This window comes from Podarcis bocagei (assembly GCF_964188305.1).
Source record: "Podarcis bocagei genome assembly, chromosome: 13".
NCBI classification, from domain to species: Eukaryota; Metazoa; Chordata; class Lepidosauria; order Squamata; family Lacertidae; genus Podarcis; species Podarcis bocagei.
The window spans coordinates 56,625,099-56,649,038 of NC_138138.1; the positions used below are offsets into that span (position 1 = coordinate 56,625,099).

The 23,940-nt window shown below is 55.0% G+C and overlaps 2 protein-coding genes across 2 annotated transcripts; one reads left to right on the plus strand and one right to left on the minus strand.

Moving 5' to 3' along the window:
- The first annotated feature begins 2,747 nt into the window (after positions 1–2,747).
- SPAG7 (sperm associated antigen 7) lies at positions 2,748–11,458 on the plus strand. The gene is made up of 7 exons (XM_081168200.1): positions 2,748–2,903; positions 6,073–6,140; positions 6,265–6,353; positions 8,069–8,153; positions 8,276–8,365; positions 8,942–9,098; positions 10,299–11,458. The coding sequence occupies exons 1-7, from the start codon at positions 2,816–2,818 to the stop codon at positions 10,421–10,423; spliced, it is 702 nt and encodes a 233-aa protein (XP_081024326.1). The 5' UTR covers positions 2,748–2,815; the 3' UTR covers positions 10,424–11,458.
- A 2,440-nt stretch (positions 11,459–13,898) lies between these two features.
- On the minus strand, positions 13,899–23,490 carry ENO3 (enolase 3). The gene is made up of 12 exons (XM_081168852.1): positions 23,358–23,490; positions 21,999–22,085; positions 21,766–21,861; positions 21,102–21,160; positions 19,958–20,027; positions 19,732–19,865; positions 17,477–17,699; positions 16,105–16,302; positions 15,125–15,326; positions 14,913–15,021; positions 14,612–14,670; positions 13,899–14,223 (listed from the first exon to the last, which is right to left on the minus strand). Exons 2-12 carry the CDS (start codon positions 22,081–22,083, stop codon positions 14,154–14,156), a joined length of 1,305 nt encoding a protein of 434 aa, XP_081024978.1. The 5' UTR covers positions 22,084–22,085; positions 23,358–23,490; the 3' UTR covers positions 13,899–14,153.
- Between the last annotated feature and the right edge of the window lie 450 nt (positions 23,491–23,940).

The window sequence follows — 23,940 nt, forward strand, 5'->3', positions numbered from 1 at the left end:
GAACATTTGTGTGTGTTTTTTGCATTTGTGCACATGTCAATGAGGTTGCATTTAAATAAGCAGCTGCCTCCGTTGCATTGTCCATTAGCAAAGCCTGTTCTATCGCCCTGGGATTATAAAATACGGGGCAGAGAGGCCTGACCTCTTCTTGAAAACTTCCAGCCACTCTCAGCACCCAGCCCTCCCTCACCCCCAGTCCAGGTTTGTTTCCTTCCACAGAAAAAGAACTGGAGTTGGAAGGGACCCCCAAAGGTCATCCAGCCCAACCCGCTGCAATGCGGGAATCCCAACTGCAGCATCCTTGACAGGTGGCCACCCAACCTCTGCTTAAAAACCTCCAAGGGCCCCCCAGCGCCCAAGGGAGTCCTTGCATGGTATGACCTCCGGCGCTTCTCCGCAGGGCTCTTTCTGTTCCATCTCCAAACATCCAAACCTCTGTGCTGCTGCATGTCTGAATGGGCAATTGCATGTCAGCCCGGAGAACACCCCTGTCCGGTTGGAGGGTGGGATGGGGTGGAAGCTTTCCTTCTAAGGACAACGGCAGGTTGGGTGACATGATTCTGCAAAGGAAACACAGCCCAGAATAACTAAGGAGATAGTACAAGAATACTTGGCTAGTTTAGATGTATTCAAGTCTCCAGGGCCAGATGAACTGCATCCAAGAGTCTTAAAAGAACTGGCAGATGTGATCTCAGAACCACTGGCAGTCATCTTTGAGAATTCCTGGAGAACAGGCGAAGTCCCGGCAGACTGGAGGAGGGCAAATGTTGTCCCTATTTTCAAAAAGGGGGAAAGAGAGGACCCAAATAATTACCGCCCAGTCAGTCTGACATCAATACCAGGGAAGATTCTGGAGCAGATCATTAAGCAAACAGTCTGTGAGCACCTAGAAAGGAATGGCTGCCATGTTTGTAGCTGTGGGTGGGAACTGTAGTTCAGCCTAGGCGCCCAAGGTTCCTCACGCCCTGCAAGAGAAGAGCCCACCGCTGCGCCAGGATCAGTCCCAATGCCTGCCTGGGACCCAGCACTGAACGGGGGTTGAGCGAATACCCCAAAGGAAAGGCCCCCCCCCCGCCATCTTCCACAGGGGAACTCGCTCGGTGGGGGTCGACTCTGGAGTAAATGTACACAGCCCTGCAAGCGAGGGGGGTTTTCTTGCGGGTGGTGGGGCTTCAAGGGGGCTGCTGCCTTTAGCAGATACAGCCCTCGTGGGCACACGTCCCCTCTGCTAGGCCTCAGCACCCCCATGGCGGCGTGGGTTCTATGCAGCTTTGGGGGAAGCGGTTTTGCTCCAGCCCAGACTGGCAGCATCTGAAATGCAACTAGCCGGCCTTCCTTGGCTTGGTGCCCTCCCAGGTGCCCCAGGGAGAGCATGGCAGCGGGCACGAGGGGATGTGGTCCACCCCCACAAGGCTACCCTAAGTGCAAGAAGAGGGGGAAAGGGGCCTGTTGAGTCCAGCCTCTTGGTCTCCCCCACGGCCAGAGCCCCTCTCCCCTCCTGTGATTTCCAGCACCTGGGATTCGGCTCGGAGCCACCGATAGCCATCTTCTCCACGAATGTGTCCTAGCATCATAGAGTTGGAAGGGACCCCCCAAGGTCATCTAGTCCAACCCCCTGCAAGGCAGAGATGGTTTTTTTTTTACCCAATGTGGGGCTCGAACCATGGCTGTCAACCTTCCCCCTTTTTTTGCGGGAAATCCCCTTATTCCAGCGCCGTTTCCCGCTGCTATCCCGGATTCTTAGATATCCCGTAGACTGCTGATCCCTGATTTTCAAATCTGAAAGTGGACAGCTACGGCTCGAACCCACGACGCTGAGATCGAGAGCCTTGCTCCCCCCACTGAGCCATCCTGCCTCGTCCAGCCCCCTTTCAAAGCCGTCCAGGGGGGCGGCTCCTCGGCACCTGGCACTCAGAAGCCCACCCAGGACTCGTCTACACGGAAGCCCCCCAAAGAGGGAGGGTATCGCTGCCGGGAAAAGGGGGCGATTTCTAGGGGGGGGGGAGGTTCTCCCGCTCCACCCCTGCGAGGAGGGCCGTGGGCTGAGCGGGTGGCTTGGGCCCCGATGCCGCCCTCCTTCCGCGCTCTAACCATTGCGCCACGCTGCCTCTCCCTTTCCCCAATGCAGCCCGGTCGGGGCAGAGACCTCGCCTTCCGAAGGGGCGCGGCTAGCTGGAGACCCCGCCCCCTGCGCACAGGCCACGCCCACTGAACCACACAAGGGATCCTCCCCCCCAACAGGCAGAGGTTCAACCGGGAGAGTGGCGGCATTTCCTCCCCCTTTAAGGGCGCCCCGCCCCTTTCCCGGCAGCCCCTTCCGAAGGGGCGTGGTTAACGGAAGACTCCGCCCCTGCGCCTAGGCCGATACCCCCCCCAAAACAAAACCAGGCAGAAGTTCAACCGGTTTAGCGGGCGGGGTTTCCTCCCCCTTTAAGAGCCCTTCGCCCCGCCCCTTTCCCACCAGCCCCTCCCTAAGGGCGTGGCTAGCGGAAGGCCCTGCGCGTAGGCTGCTCCCCCAACAGGCAGAAGTTCAACCGGGAGAGCGGGCGGGGTTTCCTCGCCCCGCCCCTTTTCCGGCAGCCCCTTCCGAAGGGGCGTGGTTAACGGAAGACTCCGCCCCTGCGCCTAGGCCGCTAAACCCCCCCCCCCCAAAACAAAACCAGGCAGAAGTTCAACCGGTATTGCGGGCGGGGTTTCCTTTCCCTTTAAGAGCCCTTCGCCCCGCCCCTTTCCCGTCAGCCCCGCGAGGCGCCGCCGTCGCCCTGACGTCACCGCGCCGTCTCTGGTGGGCGGGGCTTCCCGGCGGGCGGCCAAGATGGCGGAGCTGGACCTGCTGGGCTCCATCCTGAGCTCCATGGAGCCGCCGCCGGCGCTGGGCGACCGGGAGGCCAAGCGGGCCAAGGGTGAGGAAGGCGGGGGGGAGTCCGGGAGGGGGGGAGGGAAGCCAACGCCGCCGCCCCCCCCCCTCGCAGGTAGACTGCGCCGCCCCCTGGAGGCTCCGCGAGAAGAGGCCCAAGGGCGCATGCGCGGCTCCGGGAGGGTGACGTCGAGGTCGACGCGGGTCAGGCTAGATGACCCTGGAGCCCCTTCCGTCCCTGCGAGGCCCGCTGTCATGGGGGGCGGGGGGCACACGCTCCCAGCTGCCCCCCAGCAGAAGGAGGAGAGCCCTGCAGCCGGATGAGGCCCACAGGGGCTCCCCATAGTCCCAGAGGCTGCCCAGGGACCCCAAAGGGGGGATGCACTGGAGAGCTTTTATCGTGTTTCCTTTTGTATTTTAGATATCTTTGTATCAAATTAATAATAATAATAACTTTTATTTATACCCCGCCCTCCCCAGCCAGGACCAGTGGCTCAGGGCAGCTAACACCAAGTATAGAAACAATTGATTAAAATACAGTGGTACCTCGGGTTACAGACGCTTCAGGTTACAGACGCTTCAAGTTACAGACGCTTCAGGTTACAGACGCTTCAAGTTACAGACGCTTCAGGTTACAGACTCCGCTAACCCAGAAATAGTCCCTCAGGTTAAGAACTTTGCTTCAGGATGAGAACAGAAACCGTGCTGCAGCAGCGCAGCAGCAGCAGGAGGCCCCATTAGCTAAAGTGGTGCTTCAGGTTAAGAATGGACCTCCAGGACGAATTAAGTACTTAACGCGAGGTACCACTGTACAACTTAGAAACAAGATTCAAGTGCAACATTAACTGAGTGTTGCAAGTGTTTTTGTCCTGTATTTTGAGATTATAAAGTGTGCTTTGTGGAGAAGAGTTTTGCAGAGTGGATGAGACATTTGGGGTTTGGGAGAAAAGGCAAGCGAGAGGCCACACGACAGGCGTTTAGAAAGTTGCTGAGGGGCCTGGAGAAAGTGGACACGGGGAAGGTTTTCTCCCTCTCTGCTAACATGGGAACTCGCGGGCACCCGAGAAAGCTGAATAATGCTGGGAGATTTGAGATAGAGGAAAGGAAATCCGTCTTCACGCAGCACAGAGAGACTGTGGAACTCCCTCCCTCAGGAGTCAAAGAAGATAATTATAATAATAATCATCATCATCATCATCATCCCAATCAAGTGTTTAAAACAATCAAGTGTTTAAAACAATACACCGTTAAATATTAAAAACGTCCCTGAACAGGGCTGCCTTCAGATGTCTTTTAAAGATAGGGTAGCTGCTTATTTCCTTCACATCTGAAAGGAGGATGTTCCACAGGGCGGGTGCCACCACCGAGAAGGCCCTCTGCCTGGGTCCCTGTAACTTGGCTTCTCACAGGGAGGGAACTGCCAGACGGCCCTCGGTGCTGGACCTCAGTGTCCGGGCAGAACGATGGGGGTGGAGACGCTCCTTCAGGTCTACTGGGCCATTTAGGGCTTTAAAGGTCAGCACCAACACTCTGAATTGTGCTCAGAAACGTTCTGGGAGCCAGTGTAGGTCTTTCAGGACTGGTGTTATATGGTCTCGGCGGCCGCCCCCAGTCACCAGTCTGGCTGCTGCATTCTGGATTAGTTGTAGTTTCCGCGTCACCTTCAAAGGTAGCCCCACGTAGAGCGCATGGCAGTAGTCCAAGCGGGAGATAACTAGAGCATGCACCACTCTGGCCAGACAGTCCGCAGGCAGGGAGGGTCTAATCCTGCGTACCAGATGGAGCTGACAGACAGCTGCCCTGGACACAGAACTGACCTGCGCCTCCATGGACAGCAGTCAGTCCAAAATGACTCCCAGGCTGCACACCTGGTCCTTCAGGGGCACAGTTGCCCCATTCAGGACCAGGGAATCCTCCACACCCGCCCACCCCCTGTCCCCCCAGAACAGTAAGAATGAGGGAGAAGCATCTCAAGGGCTCCTTGTAGCCACAAAGGCTCCATCCTCCCTCCACAGTTGGGGGTAGCATTGCCTATTAGGAATTGCAGGAGGGGGCAGCCATGGATTGGTGCCCCCATGCCCTGCTTTGGGGCTTCTATGGTCAGAGCTTCTGGTCAGCTGCCATGAGAGTGGGATACTGGACCAGGTGGGCCTGATCCAGCAGGACTCTCTTCCCCATTTCCTTCTGTAGAACTGAACTCCTTCTGGAGAGCTGGAAGGTCTACAGCTTCTCAGTTAGCAAGCGGCTGGACCAGCGGTTCTCAAACTGTTTTGGGCCATGCCCCACCTAACCCTCTCTAAAATCCCGCTGCCCCCTCCTGTGACATAATTATTATTCAGAAAGTGAACCGGTATTCACGTGGATGAAGCCTAAAAGGCCATTAATAACTCATTCTCAAATTGCCCCCCTTAAAAATCCAATTGCCCCACATTGGGAACTGCAAGCCTGAGTGAGTTGGGATCTGGCCCAGAGGCTGCCGTCTTGGAACCAGGAGCAAGTGATCCCTTTCTGGGATCCCCCAAGCCACTCACGCACCCCTTTCTGGGAATGGAGTTGAGAGATGACCTAACCTGGGGAGAAAACAGCAAAGACCTGATGAAGAGAGCAGAATCTCTCAAAGGACCTGTTGATGGCATTTTACCATTGTACTGTGGAGAGTGTATTAACGTATGGTCTGTGTGTGTGTTTTGGGGGCTGCACGGTCAGGGGAAAAACAATGCTGTCCAGGGTTGTCAAGACTGCGGAGAGAATAATTGGGTGCACTCTTCCCACCTTGGATCAAATCTACGCTTCCATAAGGAAGCTGCAGAGATCATAGAATCATAGAGTTGGAAGAGACCACAAGGGCCATCGAGTCCAACCCCCTGCCAAGCAGGAAACAGATAGCGCAGGATAGTGCACACCCCGGAAATGATCTCTTTCATCTTCTGCCTTCTGGAAGAAGGTCCAGGGTTATAAAGACCAGGACTAGCCGCCTGAGAAACAGTTTCTACCCAAATGCAATTCTGGTTTTAAACGCAATATAAGGTGTCTCTATAAGAGTATATTGGATTTAAAAATGGGGTATCAGAGTTTTTAGGGAGTTAACCAGGCTGGGATAGCAGGCTTGTTGGTTTTTGAATGTCTTATGTAGATTTTTCAGTTTCGCTGTTCTGTATGGGACAATGGCAATAAAGATTATCGTATTGTATCTCTCCTCTCTCTCCCTTCCCCAGAGCAAACAGCACAGCTGAAGAAGCTTCAAGAGCAAGAGAAGAGGCAGAAAGTCGAGTTCAGGAAGCGGGTGCGTCCCCTGCCCCCCCCCCCCCGGGCACAGATCCCCAACTTGCATGCGGGTGGGGACCAGGGACCACCCTGGCTTCCGCTTGGCCTGCTCACAGCTTCCTCTCTCTTCCCCCACCATACAGATGGAGAAGGAGGTCTCAGATTTCATCCAAGATAGCAGCCAGACCAAGAAGAAGTTCCGGCCCATGAACAAGATTGAGCGCAGTATTCTGTGAGTCCACTGGGGGGGGGGGAGCAGGGAAGGGAAAAGGGGCAGGTAAAATCCAGCCTCCAGGTGAAGCATACCTGACCTTGGCTTGGTTTCCGACTTCAAGACGGCCTGAACAGATTGGAGAACTGGGTGAATTGTGAATTTTTATTATTACGGTCACAGACCAGTTCCGGCTCACTTACAATATCAGGAAAATCATAAAACACAACAGGAATACATTGAATTGCAATTGGGTATAACGGAGACAATTCAGATATAGCGGCAGTTAAAAATATATACTAAATCTTGATCACTATAACCTAAAATTGTCATTTAAAACCTTAATCATTTTAGTAGTACAGCTTGTTCCCTAAGTTTTATGGCAGTTGCACAGAATTTGGCCCCCCTTAGCGTGATCTCTAGATCCTTGTCCTCTACCAGGAGTTTTAGACATTGGAGTTCGGACCCATTTGGAGATTTTTGTACAACAGGAGTGATAAATACCGAGCGTATATCCCCGCAGAAACGGCAGCGTAACAAGACATGAGAGACAGTTTCTACCTCCGTCAAGTTGCAGGGGCAGACTCATTCCGCGTATGGTTTACCCTTGAATCTGCCTGAACTGGTAGCAAGCTAGCAAAATGAATTTAAATAGGGGCAAATGTCAGGTTCTGCACTTAGGCAGGAAGAACCAGATGCAGAAATACAGGATGGGGGGGGGCAACCTGGCTTACTAGCAGTACATGTGAAAAGGATCTGGGGGTCTTGGTGGACCACAAGCTGAATGTGAGCCCACAGTGTGATGCAGCAGCAAAAAAATCTAATGCCGTTCTGGGCTGCATCAACTAGAAGTCTAGTGTCCTGATCAAGGGAAATCATATTACTCCTCTCTGTTGCCTTGGTCAGGCCACAGCTGGAATCCTATGTCCAATTCTGGGCAGCACAATTTAAGGAGGATGTTGAGAAGCTGGAATGTTTGCAGAGGAGGTTGGAGCAAGAGGTTCCAGGGTCTGGAAACCAAGCCTTGTGAGGAACAGTTGAAGGAGTTGGGGGTGTTTAGCCTGGAGGACAGGAGTTACAATGGCCATTTTCAAGTATCTCAAGGGCATTCGCAAGGAAGATGGAGCAAGCTTGTTTTCTCCTACTCTGGACAGTAAGACTTGAACCCGTGGCTTCAAGTGACGCTGACGTCCAGCGCCGAGGGCCTTCTGGCGGTTCCCTCATTGTGAGAAGCAAAGCTACAGGGAACCAGGCAGAGGGCCTTCTCGGTGGTGGCACCCGCCCTGTGGAACGCCCTCCCTTCAGATGTGAAGGAAATAAGCAGCTATCCTATCTTTAAAAGACAGGCAGCCCTGTTTAGGGAAGTTTTTAGGGCTAATCAAAGAGATAAGCAACTACCAGACTTTCAGAAGACATCTCAAGGCAGCCCTGTTCAGAGTGGCTGGGGAAACCCAGCCAGGTGGGCGGGGTACAAATAATTAATTACTATTATTAATAATAAGAAAGGAGATTCTGACTAAACATCAGGAAAAACTTTTCTGAGTGCAAGAGCCCTTTGACAGCGGAAGTGGCTTTCTCAGAAGGTGTTGACCTCCCCTTTGTTGGAGGCTTTTAAATAGAGGGAAGCTTGCCCTTCGTCTGGGACGCTTTATTTGTGATGCCTGCCTTGCAGGGGGTTGGACTAGATGACCCTCGGCGCCCCTCCCAACGGTGCAATTCTCTGGTTCCCCTTCCAGGCACGACGTGGTGGAAGTCGCAGGCCTCACCTCCTTCTCCTTTGGTGACGAGGAGGAGTCCCGATACGTCATGATTTTCAAGAAGGCAAGTGGGAGATCCGTCGCTGTCCCCCTTTCACCCTGTTGGGGGTCGCTCCCCATTAATCCTCTCCGCCCCCTGGAGAGCCCGTGTTCCCGTTCTGACTGCCCCGCCCGCCTCTCTTCCAGGAATTCGCCCCCTCGGACGAAGAGCTGGATGCCTACCGCCGGGGGGAGGAGTGGGACCCCCAGCAGGCCGAGGAAAAACGCCGGCTGAAGGTGGGCAGCTTTCCTCTAGGGGGGCAGGGTTGGGCCATTCGGGCAAGGATTGCAGTGCCACCCTCGGAGGAGACGCCACCCCATGGTGCTCCTCGAGGGATTTGCAAACTGCGGAACCAGAGATCGACACCCCAACACATAAGAACATTAGAAACTTGGATTTGGAGGCAGCTATGCTTCTAAATAGGGACGCGGGTTGTGCTGTGGGTTAAACCACAGAGGCTTGGGCTCACCAATCGGAAGGTCGGCGGTTCGAATCCCCGCGACGGGGTGAGCTCCCGTTGCTCGGTCCCTGCTCCTGCCAACCTAGCAGTTCGAAAGCACGTCAAAGTGCAAGTAGATAAATAGGTACCGCTCCGGCGGGAAGGTAAACGGCGTTTCCGTGCGCTGCTCTGGTTCGCCAGAAGCGGCTTAGTCCTGCTGGCCACATGACCCAGAAGCTGTACGCTGGCTCCCTCGGCCAATAAAGCGAGATGAGCGCCGCAACCCCAGAGTCGGCCACGGCTGGACCTAATGGTCAGGGGTCCCTTTACCTTTACCTCTGTCTCTCCCCCCTTCGTGGCTTCTTCCCTGCAGGAACTGGCTCAGCGGCAGGCGGAAGAGGAAGCCCTGAAAGGCCCCACGGTGGTCAACCCCAACACTGACTACAAGGACAAGTACAGCCACCTTATTGGGAAGGTGGCTGCCAAGGACGCCGCGCACACCATGGAGGCCAACAAGGCCTACGGCTGTGGTGAGTCGGCCGGGGGTGGGTTGACACTCCTGGTTGGCTCCCCCAGACCCAGAGGGACATCCGCAGTAAGCAGCCTGGACTGGCCCCTCGCCCTTCCAGGGCACTCCCAGCTGTGCGCTGGGTGATATCCCTCAAGAATCCTTAGGTCCACGGCACCTGCGGGAAACAATTCCCGGCTGTCCCCCAGTGTTTTAGAGCACGGGTTCCTTCTTTCTTGCCCCAGTGTGGTTTTCTCTGAATCATTGAGTTGGAAGGGACCCCAAGGGTCATCGAGTCCAGCCCCCTTGAAGGCAGCTATCCTGTAAGGGGGTCCAAGATGCAAGGTCCCATATCCTTCAGTAGACCTGAAGGAGCGTCTCCCCCCCCCCCCATCATTCAGCCCGGACACTGAGGTCCAGCCCCGAGGGCCTTCTGGCGGTTCCCTCCCTGCAAGAAGCCAAGTTACAGGGAACCAGGCAGAGGGCCTTCTCAGTTGTGGCACCCGCTCTGTGGAACACTCTCCCACCAGATGTCAAAGAGAAACACAACTACCAGACTTTTAGAAGACATCTGAAGGCAGCCCTGTTTAGGGAAGTTTTTAGGGCTAATCTGACTTCCTTAGGGCCCGGGACCTCTAGGGTGTTGCTGTTTATGAACCTTAAGGTCCTCCTTAGCCAGCGTGGTGTAGTGGTTAGAAGCGGTAGCCTCGTAATCTGGGGAACCGGGTTTGCTTCCCCGCTCCTCCACCTGCAGCTGCTGGGTGACCTTGGGCCAGTCACACTTCTCTGAAGTCTCTCAGCCCCACTCACCTCACAGAGTGTTTGTTGTGGGGGAGGAAGGGAAAGGAGATTGTGAGCCGCTTTGAGACTCCTTAAGGGGAGTGATAAAGCGGGGTATCAAATCCAAACTCCTCTTCTTCTCCGTGGGGCATTGAGAACATAGTGCGCCTTCCGGGTGTTGGGAAATGTAGTCCAGAACACCAGCAAGGCTCTCCACCTTCTCAATGCCTGCTCTGAGAGGCTCCTGTGTTCTTCAAATTGGGCTGAATTGGGCCTTCGTGGTTGGGCTGGGCGATTCTCTGCCTTTTATTAAGGCTTTTTCATAATACAGTACAAAAAGGACCCATCTGAATAAAAGCAGAAAATGCAGAGTCCTCTCTCAGAGGTCGATCTTTGCCAGGCTGGCGAATTCTTGACGTCCCCCATCCCTCTCCCCTGGCAGTTCCCGTCGCCAACAAGAGAGACACGCGCTCCATCGAGGAGGCCATGAACGAGATCCGGGCCAAGAAGCAGCGCCTCCGCCAGACTGAGGACGAGGGCCCCGCTCCGCCCGCCAGCAGCTCGTAGGGATCGGGGCCGCCGGCAGCGGCCGGGCTTGCTCCCCGCCGGGTGATTTCAGGGACTCGCTTCCGGAGCTGCTGCTACTTCTGTGGAACCCACCTGGGGGCTCCCCAGAGCGGATTAGGAGGGGGACCCCCACGAAACATCCCTCCCCCTCCTCCCTAGGTGTACCCCAGCCCCTTTGAGTAGTTGACCCCTAGCCTAGGGTGGCGTTAGCGTGCCGGCAAGCAAGGAGGAGGAGGGTTTGTAAAAGTTTTTATCTTACACGTGTGAGAAAAGGGGCTGAGACGATTGTAGCAAGGTGGGAGGGTGTTAAGAGAATAAATAATATATCCCCCCCCCAAAAAAAATACACACCACAATTCCCTTTTTGTGTGCTGTTCAGACCTCCACAACTGAAGTTGCCCCTTTTAATCCTGTAGTGTGGTTCCCCCCTTGCACTGAAGCCCCCCACCCTTACCTCCCCCATCTTAAAACCCCTCTCCCCAATTTGTATTACCACTGTAGTACCACTCGCATCCACCAGAGAGGGCATCCCTCTGAGCTGCAGTACTCCCTGCATCCCACCAGGGGGAGCAACCGAGTTGCTGTGCCACGGCCAACTGGAAGACCTTAACGGGGTGCAGGACAGCGGAGCCCCCTTTACCCCACTGTGGGGTGGGAGGGCAAAGGGGCCCGTTTGCCCCTGTGTTCGCATTGCAGGGAGGGGTCCTTGGTGCGTTTGACAAGAGGGTCCCTTCCGTCTTTGGGGTGTCGAGGCCGAAGCATAACTGTCTTCCCTTTGGATCTTCTCCCAACGTCCCTGCCAGGTCTGGAGTTTTTATTCAGTGTGTAAATATTTAAGAAATTCTGTTTGCCTGCCTTCCCGCTATGGGGAGCCAATGCCCCCATTGCACACCCCACCCCCTGCTCCCACGGGTCACAGGCTCCCAAGGGGGCCTGGCCGTGTGGATGCTGGATCCGGGGAGACACCATCGGGGATGTTTGGGCAGAGGGCTGTCTATGTGTGTGGACAACATTAAATGCTTGTTTTGGACGCTGTCTTGCCTCTGCCTTTTCTCCGTGTCGAGAGTGAGAACTTCTTCACAGCCCCATGAAAGCTTTTAACATGGGGGGGGGGTTTAAGGTAAAGGGACCCCTGACCATTAGGTCCAGTTGTGGCTGACTCTGGGGTTGGGGCGCTCATCTCGCTTTACTGGCCAAGGGAGCCGGCGTGCAGCTTCCGGGTCATGTGGCCAGCATGACTAAGCCGCTTCTGGCGAACCAGAGCAGCGCACGGAAACGCCGTTTACCTTCCTGCCAGAGCGGTACCTATTTATCTACTTGCACTTTGACGTGCTTTCGAACTGCTAGTTTGGCAGGAGCAGGGACCGAGCAACAGGCGCTCACCCCGTCGCGGGGATTCGAACCGCCGACCTTCTGATCGGAAAGTCCTAGGCTCTGTGGTTTAACCCACAGCGCCACCCGTGTCCCGGGGGGGGAGTTTAGAGGGGAGATAAATAAGCGCTTAAAAGTGTATATGACCACTCAAACTCAGGGCTGTTCAACGAAGTTCATGGGCAACAGGGGCAAGGGCAATCAAGTATTATTTATGGTGATGATGATTTATTAGATTTATATCATGGGTAGGCAAACTAAGGCCCGGGGGCTGGATCTGGCCCAATTGCCTTCTAAATCCGGCTTGCGGACGGTCCGAGAATCAGCGTTTTTTTACATGAGTAGAATGTGTCCTTTTATTTAAAATATATCTCTGGGTTACTTGTGGGGCATAGGAATTAGTTCATTCACCCCCCCCAAAAAAAAAAAAAAAATATAGTCCGGCCCCCCACATGGTCTGAGGGACAGTGGACCGGCCCCCTGCTGGAAAAGCTTGCTGACCCCTGATTTATATTCATCACAAGACCTCAGGGCGGATCACAAGAACATAAGTGTAATTGGGAATTTAGGGACTTCGCTGGTGCAAGATGCAAGGAAGTCCCCTGGCTGAGGTGGAGGGGGGGAGATGTCATCTGTGGCCCTTAACCAAATGTGGGACCCCCACCGGTCCCATGCCTTGTGCATCTCGCCATTTCGTCCCTTTCTAGACTGCCTTTCCCCCAAAGAGCACAAGGCATGAGATTCATATCCAGTTCTCCCACCCTCATTTAATCCCCACAACAGCTCTGCGAGGTACATGAGGCAGAGAGGCAGGGAGCGCCAAAGGTTGCACCCTGTGAGCTTCACTGCCAAGGGGGGGGGGGTCCAAACCCAGGTCTCTCCCAGAATACCATCTGGCACTCCAACCATTGCACCTCGCTGGCTGTGGGGAGAGTCAGAGATTGCCCCCTCCTGGGCTCAGGTGGCCTTCACAGGGAGTTGGCAAGGGTGAGGAATCTACCTAGCTCCATATTGTCCACACTGACGGCAGCTCTGGCTCTCCCGGGATTCAAGCAGGGAGTCTCTCGAAGGCCTGCCTGGAAAGTCCAACGGGGGATTGTACCCAGAATCTTATGCATGCAGGGCAGCAGCTCTCCCATCGAGCTGCGGTTCCTTCAAACAAAGCCAAGGTGCTAGTCATCATGGTTCCTTAAACAGGAACCCTGGAATCTTGCCTGTGGTCCGTCTCACTCAGTACGGCTTACAGTGACTGGAAGCAGCAACTCTCCAGGGTTTCAGGCAGCCTTCTGCATGCCAGGCAGGTGTTCTAGCAGCCCTCCTTCCCCAAGAGCTCTTTGCCATAATGGATGTCGCCGCAGGACTCTGCTTGACATTAAACCGCCCCCATCTCTGTGGGCCTCTGACTTATGTGGGCCCCGTTGTGACCCCAGGAAGACCCTCCGTAGCCTCTGCTAATCCCAGTTCATACGTGTCAAGAGTCGGCTATCATAACGCTCTTTTGCACAGCAAACCTCACGCACAAGTAATTTCATTTGTGTGTGCAAAGTTACTGAAGCCTAGAAACTTGGAGCCCCAATCTCGACCATTTCCTGCAAAGCCTTCATTCAGAGAGTAGGACGGGGAGATAATATACGGTCCCAAACCAGTTTGAAGCCCATATTGTATGTTGGTTTCATAGTATTTGACCTGGGAATATATTGCAAATCATGGCGTGTGCTTGTGTGCTACACAATAATTTGATGCGGGGAAAACCGTGAAGCCAGCCAATGCCTCTGCTTATTTCAGACATCATGATATCTCAATATACCATGATGTTCAGCGGGTGATGTATCCCAACACTGCCCAGCCCTGGCAGAGCGACAGAGGGAGGCGAGAGGAGCCCGCCTGAAGCACAAAGGGGAACTTGGCTCAGGGGCAGACTTGGCGCTTCCCAATTTCACTGGCACCAAACTGGCGCACCCGTCTTCCGTTCTATTGTTGCACCACCCTCCCAGTGTGGTGCCCAGTGTGACTGAACTGGCCGCGCACCCCTAAATCCGCCTCTGCCTGGCTAACACGCACATGCACCCTGTCCCGTTTCCCAGAAGAAGGACCCTGACGCCGCTTGCTCTGGCACAACAGCCTTGTTTATTCGCTGCCCCGAGATGGGATGGTGGGGCAGAGGCTCCTCCGCTGCGCTGCCAGGGCCTTTGCCCAGGACCCGAAAGGGGGAAACGAGGAGGGGATCCAGCCAGCCCTGGCCAGTGGGGGGCGGTGTTGTGGAGCCGCCTTCCAAGGAGAGGAGAGCAGGTGGGGGGGTCTCTTTCTCCCTGGGGTTCCCTTGCCCCCCTGGGGTGGGGCTGCAGGCCTGGCGCTGCTTTTACTTGGCCAGAGGGTGGCGGAATTTGCGGCCGGCAAACACCGCTTTGTCTCCCAGCTGCTCCTCGATCCTGCAAGGAAGGGAGACGGGGAGCAAGATCAGTGCCGGGTCTGGAAAGCAAGACTCAGGAGGAACAGGGATGTTTAGCTTGGAGAAGATACAGGGCCCATCTCAGATATCTCAAGGGCTGCTGCTTGCGAGATGGAGGAAGCTTGTTTTCCGCAGCTCCATAAGGGAGGACTCGAACCCATGGCGTCAAGTTACGAGAAAGGATATTCTGACTCAACATCAGGAAGAGCTTTCTGATGGTAAAAGCTATTTGAATGGAGCCCCTTGGAAGATGATGGGCTCTCCTCACTTGGAGGTGTTTAAGGAGAGCTTGCCATGGATTCTGGAGCTGTCGTTCTGGGTTGGGCTGGATGACCCCTGGGGGACCCTTTCCAATTCTATCTCCTCACCTCATCAGCTGGTTGTACTTGGCCAGACGCTCGGAGCGGCAGGGAGCTCCGGTCTTGATCTGCAAAAAGGCACCAAAGATATTGATATATCGATTGGCAAAACGTGCACTGGGCCCTGTGGGCGCATCGCTCGGGACGCCTTGTGAAGTTTAAAACCCACAGAGTCCCACCCCTCAGAATACGTGAAGGAGCCCTGAAGGGGGAAACAGGCCGAGCCGGGGGAAGCGTCCCAAAATGGGGAGTTGGGGGGGAATACAGGCGCCCCCTCTCCACCGGCTGATCCCCACCCTGGTCCTCTCACCTGCCCTGTGCAGAGACCCACGACCAAGTCGGCAATGAAGGTGTCCTCGGTTTCCCCGGAGCGGTGGCTCACCATGACGCCCCAGCCGTTGCTCTGGGCCAGCTTGCAGCTGGGAAGGAAGGAGGAGACGATTTGGGGGGTGTCCCGGGAGATCCTACCCCTGCCGCAATAGCCCCCCACCCGGAGGACGCCCTGCCTCCCCGGACACTCACGCCTGGATGGACTCGGTGACGGAGCCGATTTGGTTGACCTTGAGCAGGAGACAGTTGCAGGCCTTCTTCTCCACCGCCTGCTGGATGCGCTTGGGGTTGGTGACGGTCAAGTCGTCGCCCACAATCTGGATTTGCACCTGCGTCAGGAACTTGGACCACGTCTCCCAGTCGTCCTGGTCAAAGGGGTCCTCGATGGAGACGACTGGGGCAGCGAGGTGGGGAGGGAAGGGAAGGCGTTACAGGCCGGCACGCCCCTGACATCTCTCTCCCCGCTCTGCCCCATGCCTCCTGCCCAGAGCCCTCGGGCTCACCTCCCAGACGGAGAAGGCCTGGGGTCAACCCAGTGGGGCCGGAGGAGTGAAGAGAGCTCCCCTGGGCATGCACAGAGAGCCTGTCCCTCACCACGGATGTGGGAAGCGGTCCAGGAAAGGAGCTAGGACAGCCTCTAAGAGCGCAATCCTAAGCAGGGAGTTCCGCAGAGTTACAAAATGAGATATTTCCAAAGAGAAGATAGACAAGGACTGGAAGGTGTTTAAAGGATACTTGCAAAATTATGTTGAAAAATCAGAACTCCTATTAGAATAAACAAGTTCCGTTATAAATAGTGAAATACTAAATAAGATGGATAACAATGTGAAACAGAAAAAGAAGCAGAGAATTGTTTTAAAGTATGTGAAAGAAAGTAATGGAAGTGGAAAGAAATTGCAATTGAGTAGATTGGAAGTTTACCACAAGGGTGGGGTGAGGGATGGTGGTGGGAAAAGGAAGTACTTGTGGGACTGAGTGTGGGTATGTCTGAATATTCTTAAGGATTGTATGAAATGTATGTTTGTATATTCGTAACATGTAGGTATTAATGTTGAATTATTTTAATAATAAAAATTATTTTAATTTTTAGTTTTAAAAGAACGAGATATTTCAGTGGGATTGGGTCCCCTGGTTTTTCTGTCACCCAGAAGCAACTTGGCCATCTCTCTCACCAGGGTAATTCTTGATGAAACTCTGGTAAAGCTCCCCCAGTTTGTCGCCGGAGATGTAGCGGTTGGGGTCGTCGGGGGACTTGAAATCCAGGTCGTATTTGCCCTTGCGGAAGAACTCGGAGGCTGCCACGTCCATGCCGATGACCACTTTGTCCGAGTAGCCGGCCTTCTCGATGGCACTCTTGAGGAGCTCCAGGGCTGGCGGGGGGACGGCAGGGGAGAGTGAGAAATTGGGATGCCCCAGTACAAAGAGCATCTCTTCCCAGGGGAGAAAGCCCCAGAGCGGAAGCCAAGACCAAGAGTCCTGTGCTTCGGGGGGCTTCCAGCAACCGAGATCCAGAAGCCTTGAGACCATAAGGAGAGCCTGCAGGATCAGGCCAAAGGGGGCCCATCCGGTCCAGCCTCCTGTCCTCACAGGGGCCAAACATTATGGGAAACCCACAAGGACGATTTGAACACAAGAGCATCATTCTCCCTTCCTGCAGTTTCCAGGAACTGGGATTTGAAAGCAGGGCTTCCTCTGGCTTTTTAGACAGAGCCATGGTGGCTGGGAAGACCTCAATCGCCCTCTCCTCCAGAAATTGGTCTCCTCCTCTTGGAAATCCATCCCTGCCTCCGGCTCCGCAACAGGAGAGCTTTATTTTCTCTCCACATTCACCTTCCTCGGATGCCCACAAGAGGAGGAAAATGATTCTCTCTGCGTAATTCCATCTTATATTTTTAGTTGCAATTTTGTCCATCTTTTTAAAATATTGTTTTATAGATTCTAAATGCCGCGTTGATTTGTCAGCCACACAACTTGTGGCAATGGTGAGATTTGGTTCATTTCTAGTTGCTGTTTCATGAAGTTTTTTATAGATTGCAACCGTTTTATCGATAATTTGTTAATCGCTTCATGTGATGCATTCGCAATGCGCTATTCTGTTACGGTTATTTCTTGTTTGAAATGAGATTCAAGCGGCATAAAGAAATCAAATCAAATCATCTTATGGTCTCTTCCTTGCCTTTCTTCTAAACTGAAAAGCCCCCAAATCTGCCCTCTTCCTTCACAGGGGACTCTGTGCCCCCCTCCCTTGACCTTTCCGGCTGCCTTTTTTCCCATGTCCTTTTTGAGGTGAGGCAACCAGAACCGCCCGCAGTATTCTGAATTCGTCTGCCTGGGCCTTCAGCCGCGGGCTCCTTCCCGCAGGAAGCTGACCCTTGAGGGCGAGCCCAGCGGTATCTCCCCACTGCCCTTTCCCTGAATCTCCGGTTACAGCCGCCGAGCTAATTCCGGCCGTGGCGGCGTTTAAAGGGCGAGGGTGGCGTGAAACCCTAACCCCGCTGCCTGCCACCCGCTAAAAGTAGCCTGCCTCCTCGCCCAAGGCGCTACCTTCGTTGTTCTCCAGGATGTTGGGAGCGAAGCCGCCCTCGTCGCCCACGTTGGTGGCGTCCTTCCCGTACTTGCTCTTGATGACGGCCTTCAGGTTGTGGTAGACCTCGGCCCCGATCCGCATGGCCTCCTTGAAGTTGCTGGCGCCCACGGGCAGGATCATGAACTCCTGCATGGCCAGCTTGTTCCCGGCGTGGGAGCCTCCGTTGATGACGTTGAAGGCCTGGCGGGGGCAAGGGGGGGCAGGAGACTGGGGTCAGGATCCGTCCCAAAGACTGCCAGTCTTCAGGATCGGGATGGGTGGCCTCCCAGAGACATCTCACAAGCTAAAGGGCAGAGCCTGAAGGACTCACTCACTCACTCTCTCTCTCTCTCTCTCTCTCTATATATATATATATATATGGCATAATTTCATTTCTCCTGCAAATCTTCTTTTTTTATACAATCATTTTTATTAGTTTTCAATTACAACAATCCAATAATAGCCTCATTATAACAATACCAAATTAGTAATACAGTGGTGCCTCGCAAGATGAAAAGAATCTGTTCTGTGATTCTCTTCGTCTAGCGGTCCATTGACGGATTAGCGCTATTAGCGGCTTTTAGCGGCTTATCTGCTGACCGGATCAGCTGATAAGCGGCTTAGCGGCTTAGAAAAAGGGGGGGAAAGGGGGGGAAACCAGCAGGAACTCGCAAGACATTGTCGTCTTGCGAAGCAAGCCCATAGGAAATTCGTTTTGCAAAGCACCTCCAAAACAGAAAACTCTTTCGTCTAGCGAGTTTTCCGTCTTGCGAGGCATTCGTCTTGCGGGGCAACACTGTATCAATCATTCAGATAACAAATTATTGTATCGGCCTGAATATAAGCAGCACTTTTCTCCCCAAATTCCGACCATGGAAAGTTAAAGTGCGGCTTCAATTCGCGACCTTGCAAAAATGGGCTTTTACGATATCGCTGCTGAAACAGACAGACGGTAAACGGAACGGGTCTGAGTGCCTGTGGAATTTTAGGGGAATGGCTTATATTCGGGTATTCTCTCCCCCCCCCCCCGAATTTTAATTTGCAGGTGCGGCTTATATTCAGGCCAATAAGGTATACAGTTTAGGTCCCTGCCCCAAGGCAATAATTGATGGTTTGGTGATTTACTTTATTCCTGCGCTCCAAAATCTTATAAATTCCAATTGCGTTCCAGTCAAAATAACAATCCCTTATATCGCAACTGCAGTTTTGACGAATTCCATTCGTACTGATTTTACACCTACAGGGGAAGCGTTCAAATTCTCTCCTTGTGTGTGGCAATTATTCTGTCTTCCTGCAAATCTTAGTGCCATTAGCATGTATGCAAATGTCCAGCTCCTTTAGGAACATTGGAAGAGCCTGTGGGATCAGGCCAGAGGGGGGGGGGCTAGTCCAGCCCCCTCATCTCCCTGGAAAGCCCCCCAAGCAAGATTCAAAGGCGAGAGCAACTCTCCCTTCCTGTTTCCAGCAAAGGGTTGCAACTGTCTCATCTCGAACCCTGACCCCATAGAGACTCTTTATCCAGATCAGGACCCTGAGCATCTTTGACACCCCCCACCCTGCCAGCCCCCTCCCCAAAGACAGAGAAGGGAGGCGCTGGGCTTTGGGGATGGAGGTGGGGGGCTCTAGAACCCCCCCCCCGCTTGACAGAGCCTTCTGCCTCCTTGCCAAAGCCCAGAACCTCCCTTCTCCGTCTTTGGAGAGAAAGCACAGGAGCTGGGGCTGGGGGTGTCAAATTTGGGCCTTGCTCCCCCCCACTCCACACAAGAAGGTGGCGGGGGGCAGGTTCCTGGCTGGTCGAAGATCTCTTGCGACCCCCTTAGTATGAGAAGTTGGGCCGCCCTGAGAGAGACCCTTCCTTCTCAAAAATAGGGGGGGGGGTGGACTCACTTGTTGAAAAATAAATAAATCTCTGATTATTTGCAAAGGGGACCTTTGTATCAGCTGAAACCCGATAATCCATTTGGAGCCGCAATGCATCTTTGCACTTTATTATTATTATTATTATTATTATTATTATTATTATTATTATTATATGCCACACTTCATCCAAGCATCACAGGACAATCTACAGCTTTACGGTTGATATTTTTGGTCCTTTTTGCTACATTTCCCCTTTGATGTTGCTGATATATTAATCTGATCCAGTCCTCTGGGGAGCCTGCACTGCACCCCCAAAAGAGAGGGGCCTTGGCTCCAGACACCCCCCCCGCCCCACCCCACCCCGGACACTCACTGGCACGGGCAGGATGAGGTCCTTGTTGCCAGCCAGGTCTGCAATGTGTCGGTAGAGGGGGATGCCCTTCTCCGCGGCGCCCGCCTTGCAGACGGCGAGGGAGACGCCCAGGATGGCGTTGGCCCCAAACTTGGCTGTGGGGAGGAAAAGACGGGGTGCTGGGTGAGGGGCTGTGGGAGAAGTCAGTGGGGCAGGAGGGGGCAAGGTAGAAGAGGCCCCCACTTACATTTGTTCTCTGTCCCGTCCATCTCCAGCATCAGCTTGTCGATTTTCTCCTGATCCACAACACTCAGCTTCTAAGAGAGGAGAGAGAAAGGGGAACCCGTTTGTTTCCCGGGAACACGGGTTCGAACCCTGCCCTGGCACCTTTCCTGCATGGAGGTTGGAAGTCTGATAGGGAAACTCAGAGAGTCTTAAGGCGTGTGGGTCAAAAGTGAAAAGGAGCCAAAGGATGGCATGCCAGATAGAATTGTAGAGTTGGAAGAAGGGGGACCCCCACCCCAGGGCCATCTATCTTTCTATCTATCTATCTGTCTATCTATCTATCTTTTGCCCGACCTGTGGCTCGAACCCACAACCCTGAGATGAAAAGTTTCACACGCTACAGAGTCTCTCCACTCTCCACACCTGAGAAACAAAAAGCAGGGCTGCAAAGGGGAGGCTGCAGAACAAAATTTTAAACTCAGAGCATATAGAATAATAGAGTTGGGAGTGACAGGTCCCCCCCCCCCCGGTCATCTAGCCCAACCCTGAGAGACCCCCCTTACTTCCCCAGTTCCTTTCTGCCCAGCTGGCCTCTCCTTCCCACCCACCAACCAGTAAGAACCCCATGAAACTGGGAATAAATGGGGGCGGTGGGGGGAGTTGCGCCCGATAAAAGGCCTTTGGGACAAGGGTTCGGGTTCTGTTTTTCCTTTTCGTTTGTGTCTCACCACGTTTGGTGCACGTATAGTTATGTGCTTTTTGAACTTTCAATAAAGATGTTAAGAAAAAAGTTTAAAAATAAAATAATAAAAATAATTTTAAAAGGATTCCTTGCTCAGTTAACGGGGGGGGGGGGTACCCTGGCTGCCTGGGGACTCCCTGGGGGCTCTTTGACCCTGCAAGGTCCTGGGGGCAGGGGCTTTGAGGGTTTTCTGTGGGGCTGTAGGAAAGGGCTTCTGCCCCCCACCCCAGAACCCAGCTTCTCTCTCTCTTTCTCTTTATGTCTCTGATTCCTGCTATCTTGCCTGCCTTGTGGGGGGTTGGGCTAGATGGCCCTTGGGGGTCCCTTCCTACGGCACAGTTTGGTGACCCCAGAGCCCAGCGCTGCTCAGGGTGACCGCCCCCCCCCACAAAGCCCTGCCCAGGTCCCACCCTCTCCCTCTCACCTTCTCAATCAGGGCAGGGGCGATGGTCTTGTTGATGTGATCCACGGCTTTCAACACCCCTGCGGGCAGAACGGACGGGTGAGGGGGTGGAGGGGTGACCCCGCAGGGGCACAAGCACACTCCCACCCACACTACCCTAAACATGGGGCAGAATCAGGGCCAATGGGGCAGAGGAGGAAAGGAAATACGAAGAGAAGAGGCTTCTGGGGCTTGGAGCAGGCGGGTAGTTCTACGGCGGTGCGTCTGGAGAGGGTGCAATGGAAGAGAGGAGCCGGGAACTGGGCTCTTGGGTCTGGCCAGCACTCCCTCCAACTCCTCATCTGGCCAGTTGCCCCAAGGAAGGCCGTCACCCCAAGCAAGGGGGCATAGAGAGATGGCCTGCCCCTATCTGGAGGCAGGAAGCCCCCACCCATTCCCTGAACCCTGGTCCTTCCAGCCCTTGCAGGCAGCAGCCGTCCAAAGCCCCTCATGGACATCAAGCTGTTCGTAACCATCCGGTGGCAGGGAGTTCCGCAGATCCACAGCACATCTTGCATGCAGAGAACTTAAAAGTGTCATTGCCACTCGGCCCCACTTCCCTTCCTCCTAATCTTGATGTTCCCTGGGGCACCGACTCGCACCCCCCCCCCGCTCCGTGAGCCGCCACGTCCGGGTGACCCCTCACCTTTGCCCAGGTACCTGCTCTTGTCCCCATCGCGGAGTTCCAGGGCCTCGTAGATGCCGGTGGAGGCACCGCTGGGCACGGCAGCCCGGAAGTGGCCTGGAGAAGAGGGCAGAGAGAGGAGGGTCAGTCGGGCGCCAGACGCCCAGCACCCTCCCTGCCCTCCTTGGCTCCCTCCCCCCAAGAGAACACGCCCTGCCCTTGCCCGCAGGGGCTCCCCTGCCCACACGACTCACCCTTGGCTGTCTCCAAGTCGACTTCTACCGTGGGGTTCCCCCGGGAGTCGAGGATCTCGCGAGCGTGGATCCTCTGGATAGACATGCCTGAAGGGGGGGGGGTCAGAGGGAGGGGGTCAGTGAGGGTCAGCCAGGCCTCCTGCCTCCCATCGCCTGCTTTGCCCTGGCAAAGTTTGGGGGGCTCAACTGCCACAGGGATGCTTTAACTGTGATTGGACTAGATGTCCTTTGCGGTCCCTTTCAATTCTACGATTCCACAAGTCCATGAACCAGGAGGCTGCTCTCACGCTAAGAAGGGAAGGAGGGCCCGCTGGATCAGGCCCAAAGGATCTGGCCCAGCACCCTGTCCGCAAAGGGTCCAAATCCCCCATAGAAGCTAGGAATTGAGATAGACTGCCTCTGGAGCTGGAGGTTCCATAAGAACAGCAGACGGGACCCAATTCGGTCCAGAATCACAGGGGCCAACCGGATGCACATTATGGGAAAGCCAAAACCGGGATCCGCGGGCAAGAGGAACACTCTCCCCTCCTGGGGTTTCCAGAGCCCAAGTCTGCCGGGAGGCCTCTCCCAAGCAGTGTGGGGCAGTGGTTAGAGGGCCAGACTGGGACTGGGGAGAGACCAAGTGCGATTCTCATCTGTGGGTGTCGTTGGGCGAGTCACTCCACCTCGCAGGGTTGTTGGAATTAAATGAGGTCCTTGCAGGACCAGGAGGCGTATCGGTGCCATAAACGCAGTAACTGCAAAAGGAGCAAGGCTTCGGCTGCACCCTGAGAGCGCAAAGCCCACCGGCCTGGGACCGTCTTCCGCCACTCAGGGACCCAGCGCTGGCAGAGAGGGGGGAGGGAAGGACGGAGCAGCTGCCAGGATTAAAAATAGAAGTGCCCCCCCCCATCTCTTCTGGTGGCAGGGAAATGTCACCGGCCTCTGGCTCAAGGCAGAAAAGGAGAGCAGCTGGCGCCTGGGGCTGCGGAGATGGGGGCCCTTTTCTGCGCCCCCCCAAGAGACACACTCCCCTCCCATGCCTCCTCCAGGGACCTCCAAAGTGGCGCCCCCCACCAACCCTCCCCAGGAAGGTAGCAATTCAAGGGTCTGCCACGTACGCCTTGACCCACACTGCTAATAACCCCAAACGAGGAGAGAGGGTTTTTTTGGGGGGGGACTCAGAAATTCTACACAAAGGAGGGCTGTCTCCATTCCTTCACAGAGAGACCGTGAGAGGCAACGGAGGGTGGCTTGGGGGCCCCCCTCCCCTAGTGGGACACCCAAGGTGACCAGGACACCTGCTTGCTCGCCTGGGGGTCCGTCCCCGCGCGGCTCCTTCCCCCCACCCCGCTCCAGAAGGGGCCCCCACTCGCTCACTTGCGTAGGGCTGGCTTGGGGGTCCTTGGCTGTCGCTGGGAGCTGCTGACAGTGCCCAGGCTGGGGGCTGACCCCCTGCCTTTATACCCAGAGGTTGCGCAGCTCCGCCCCCCAGGGCCCAGTAAGGGACTGTCAGCAAAAGCAGGCGGGACGAACGTCTGCGGCTCAGTCGGTAGAGGATGAAATCTCTGAATCTCAGGGTCAGGTTTGAGCCCCACGTTGGGGGCCAGGTTCCTGCATTGCAGGGGGCTGGACTGGATGACCCCCCAGGGTCCCTTCCAACTCTGTGATGCTATGAGCCCAGCAAGCGATACACAGCCAGAGGGAAGGACCCTCCTGTCCTGGCCGCCCCGACACATCCTGGCCCCTTTGTGCATCCAGCAGTTGTGGGGCTGGGACCACTCCCACAGATCCAGACTGGGCAGCAAGGGCGGGGCCAGGTGTCCCCCGGGGAGACTCCCGGGACGCTGCTTTCTCTAGGCAGCAGGATGGAATGGCGCTGGGGCCTGGGGGGCCTCCCCGCAGCTTCGTCTGGTGGCCCAGCTGTGCCCCTAACTGGACAGGGGCAGCCTCACTTCTGCCT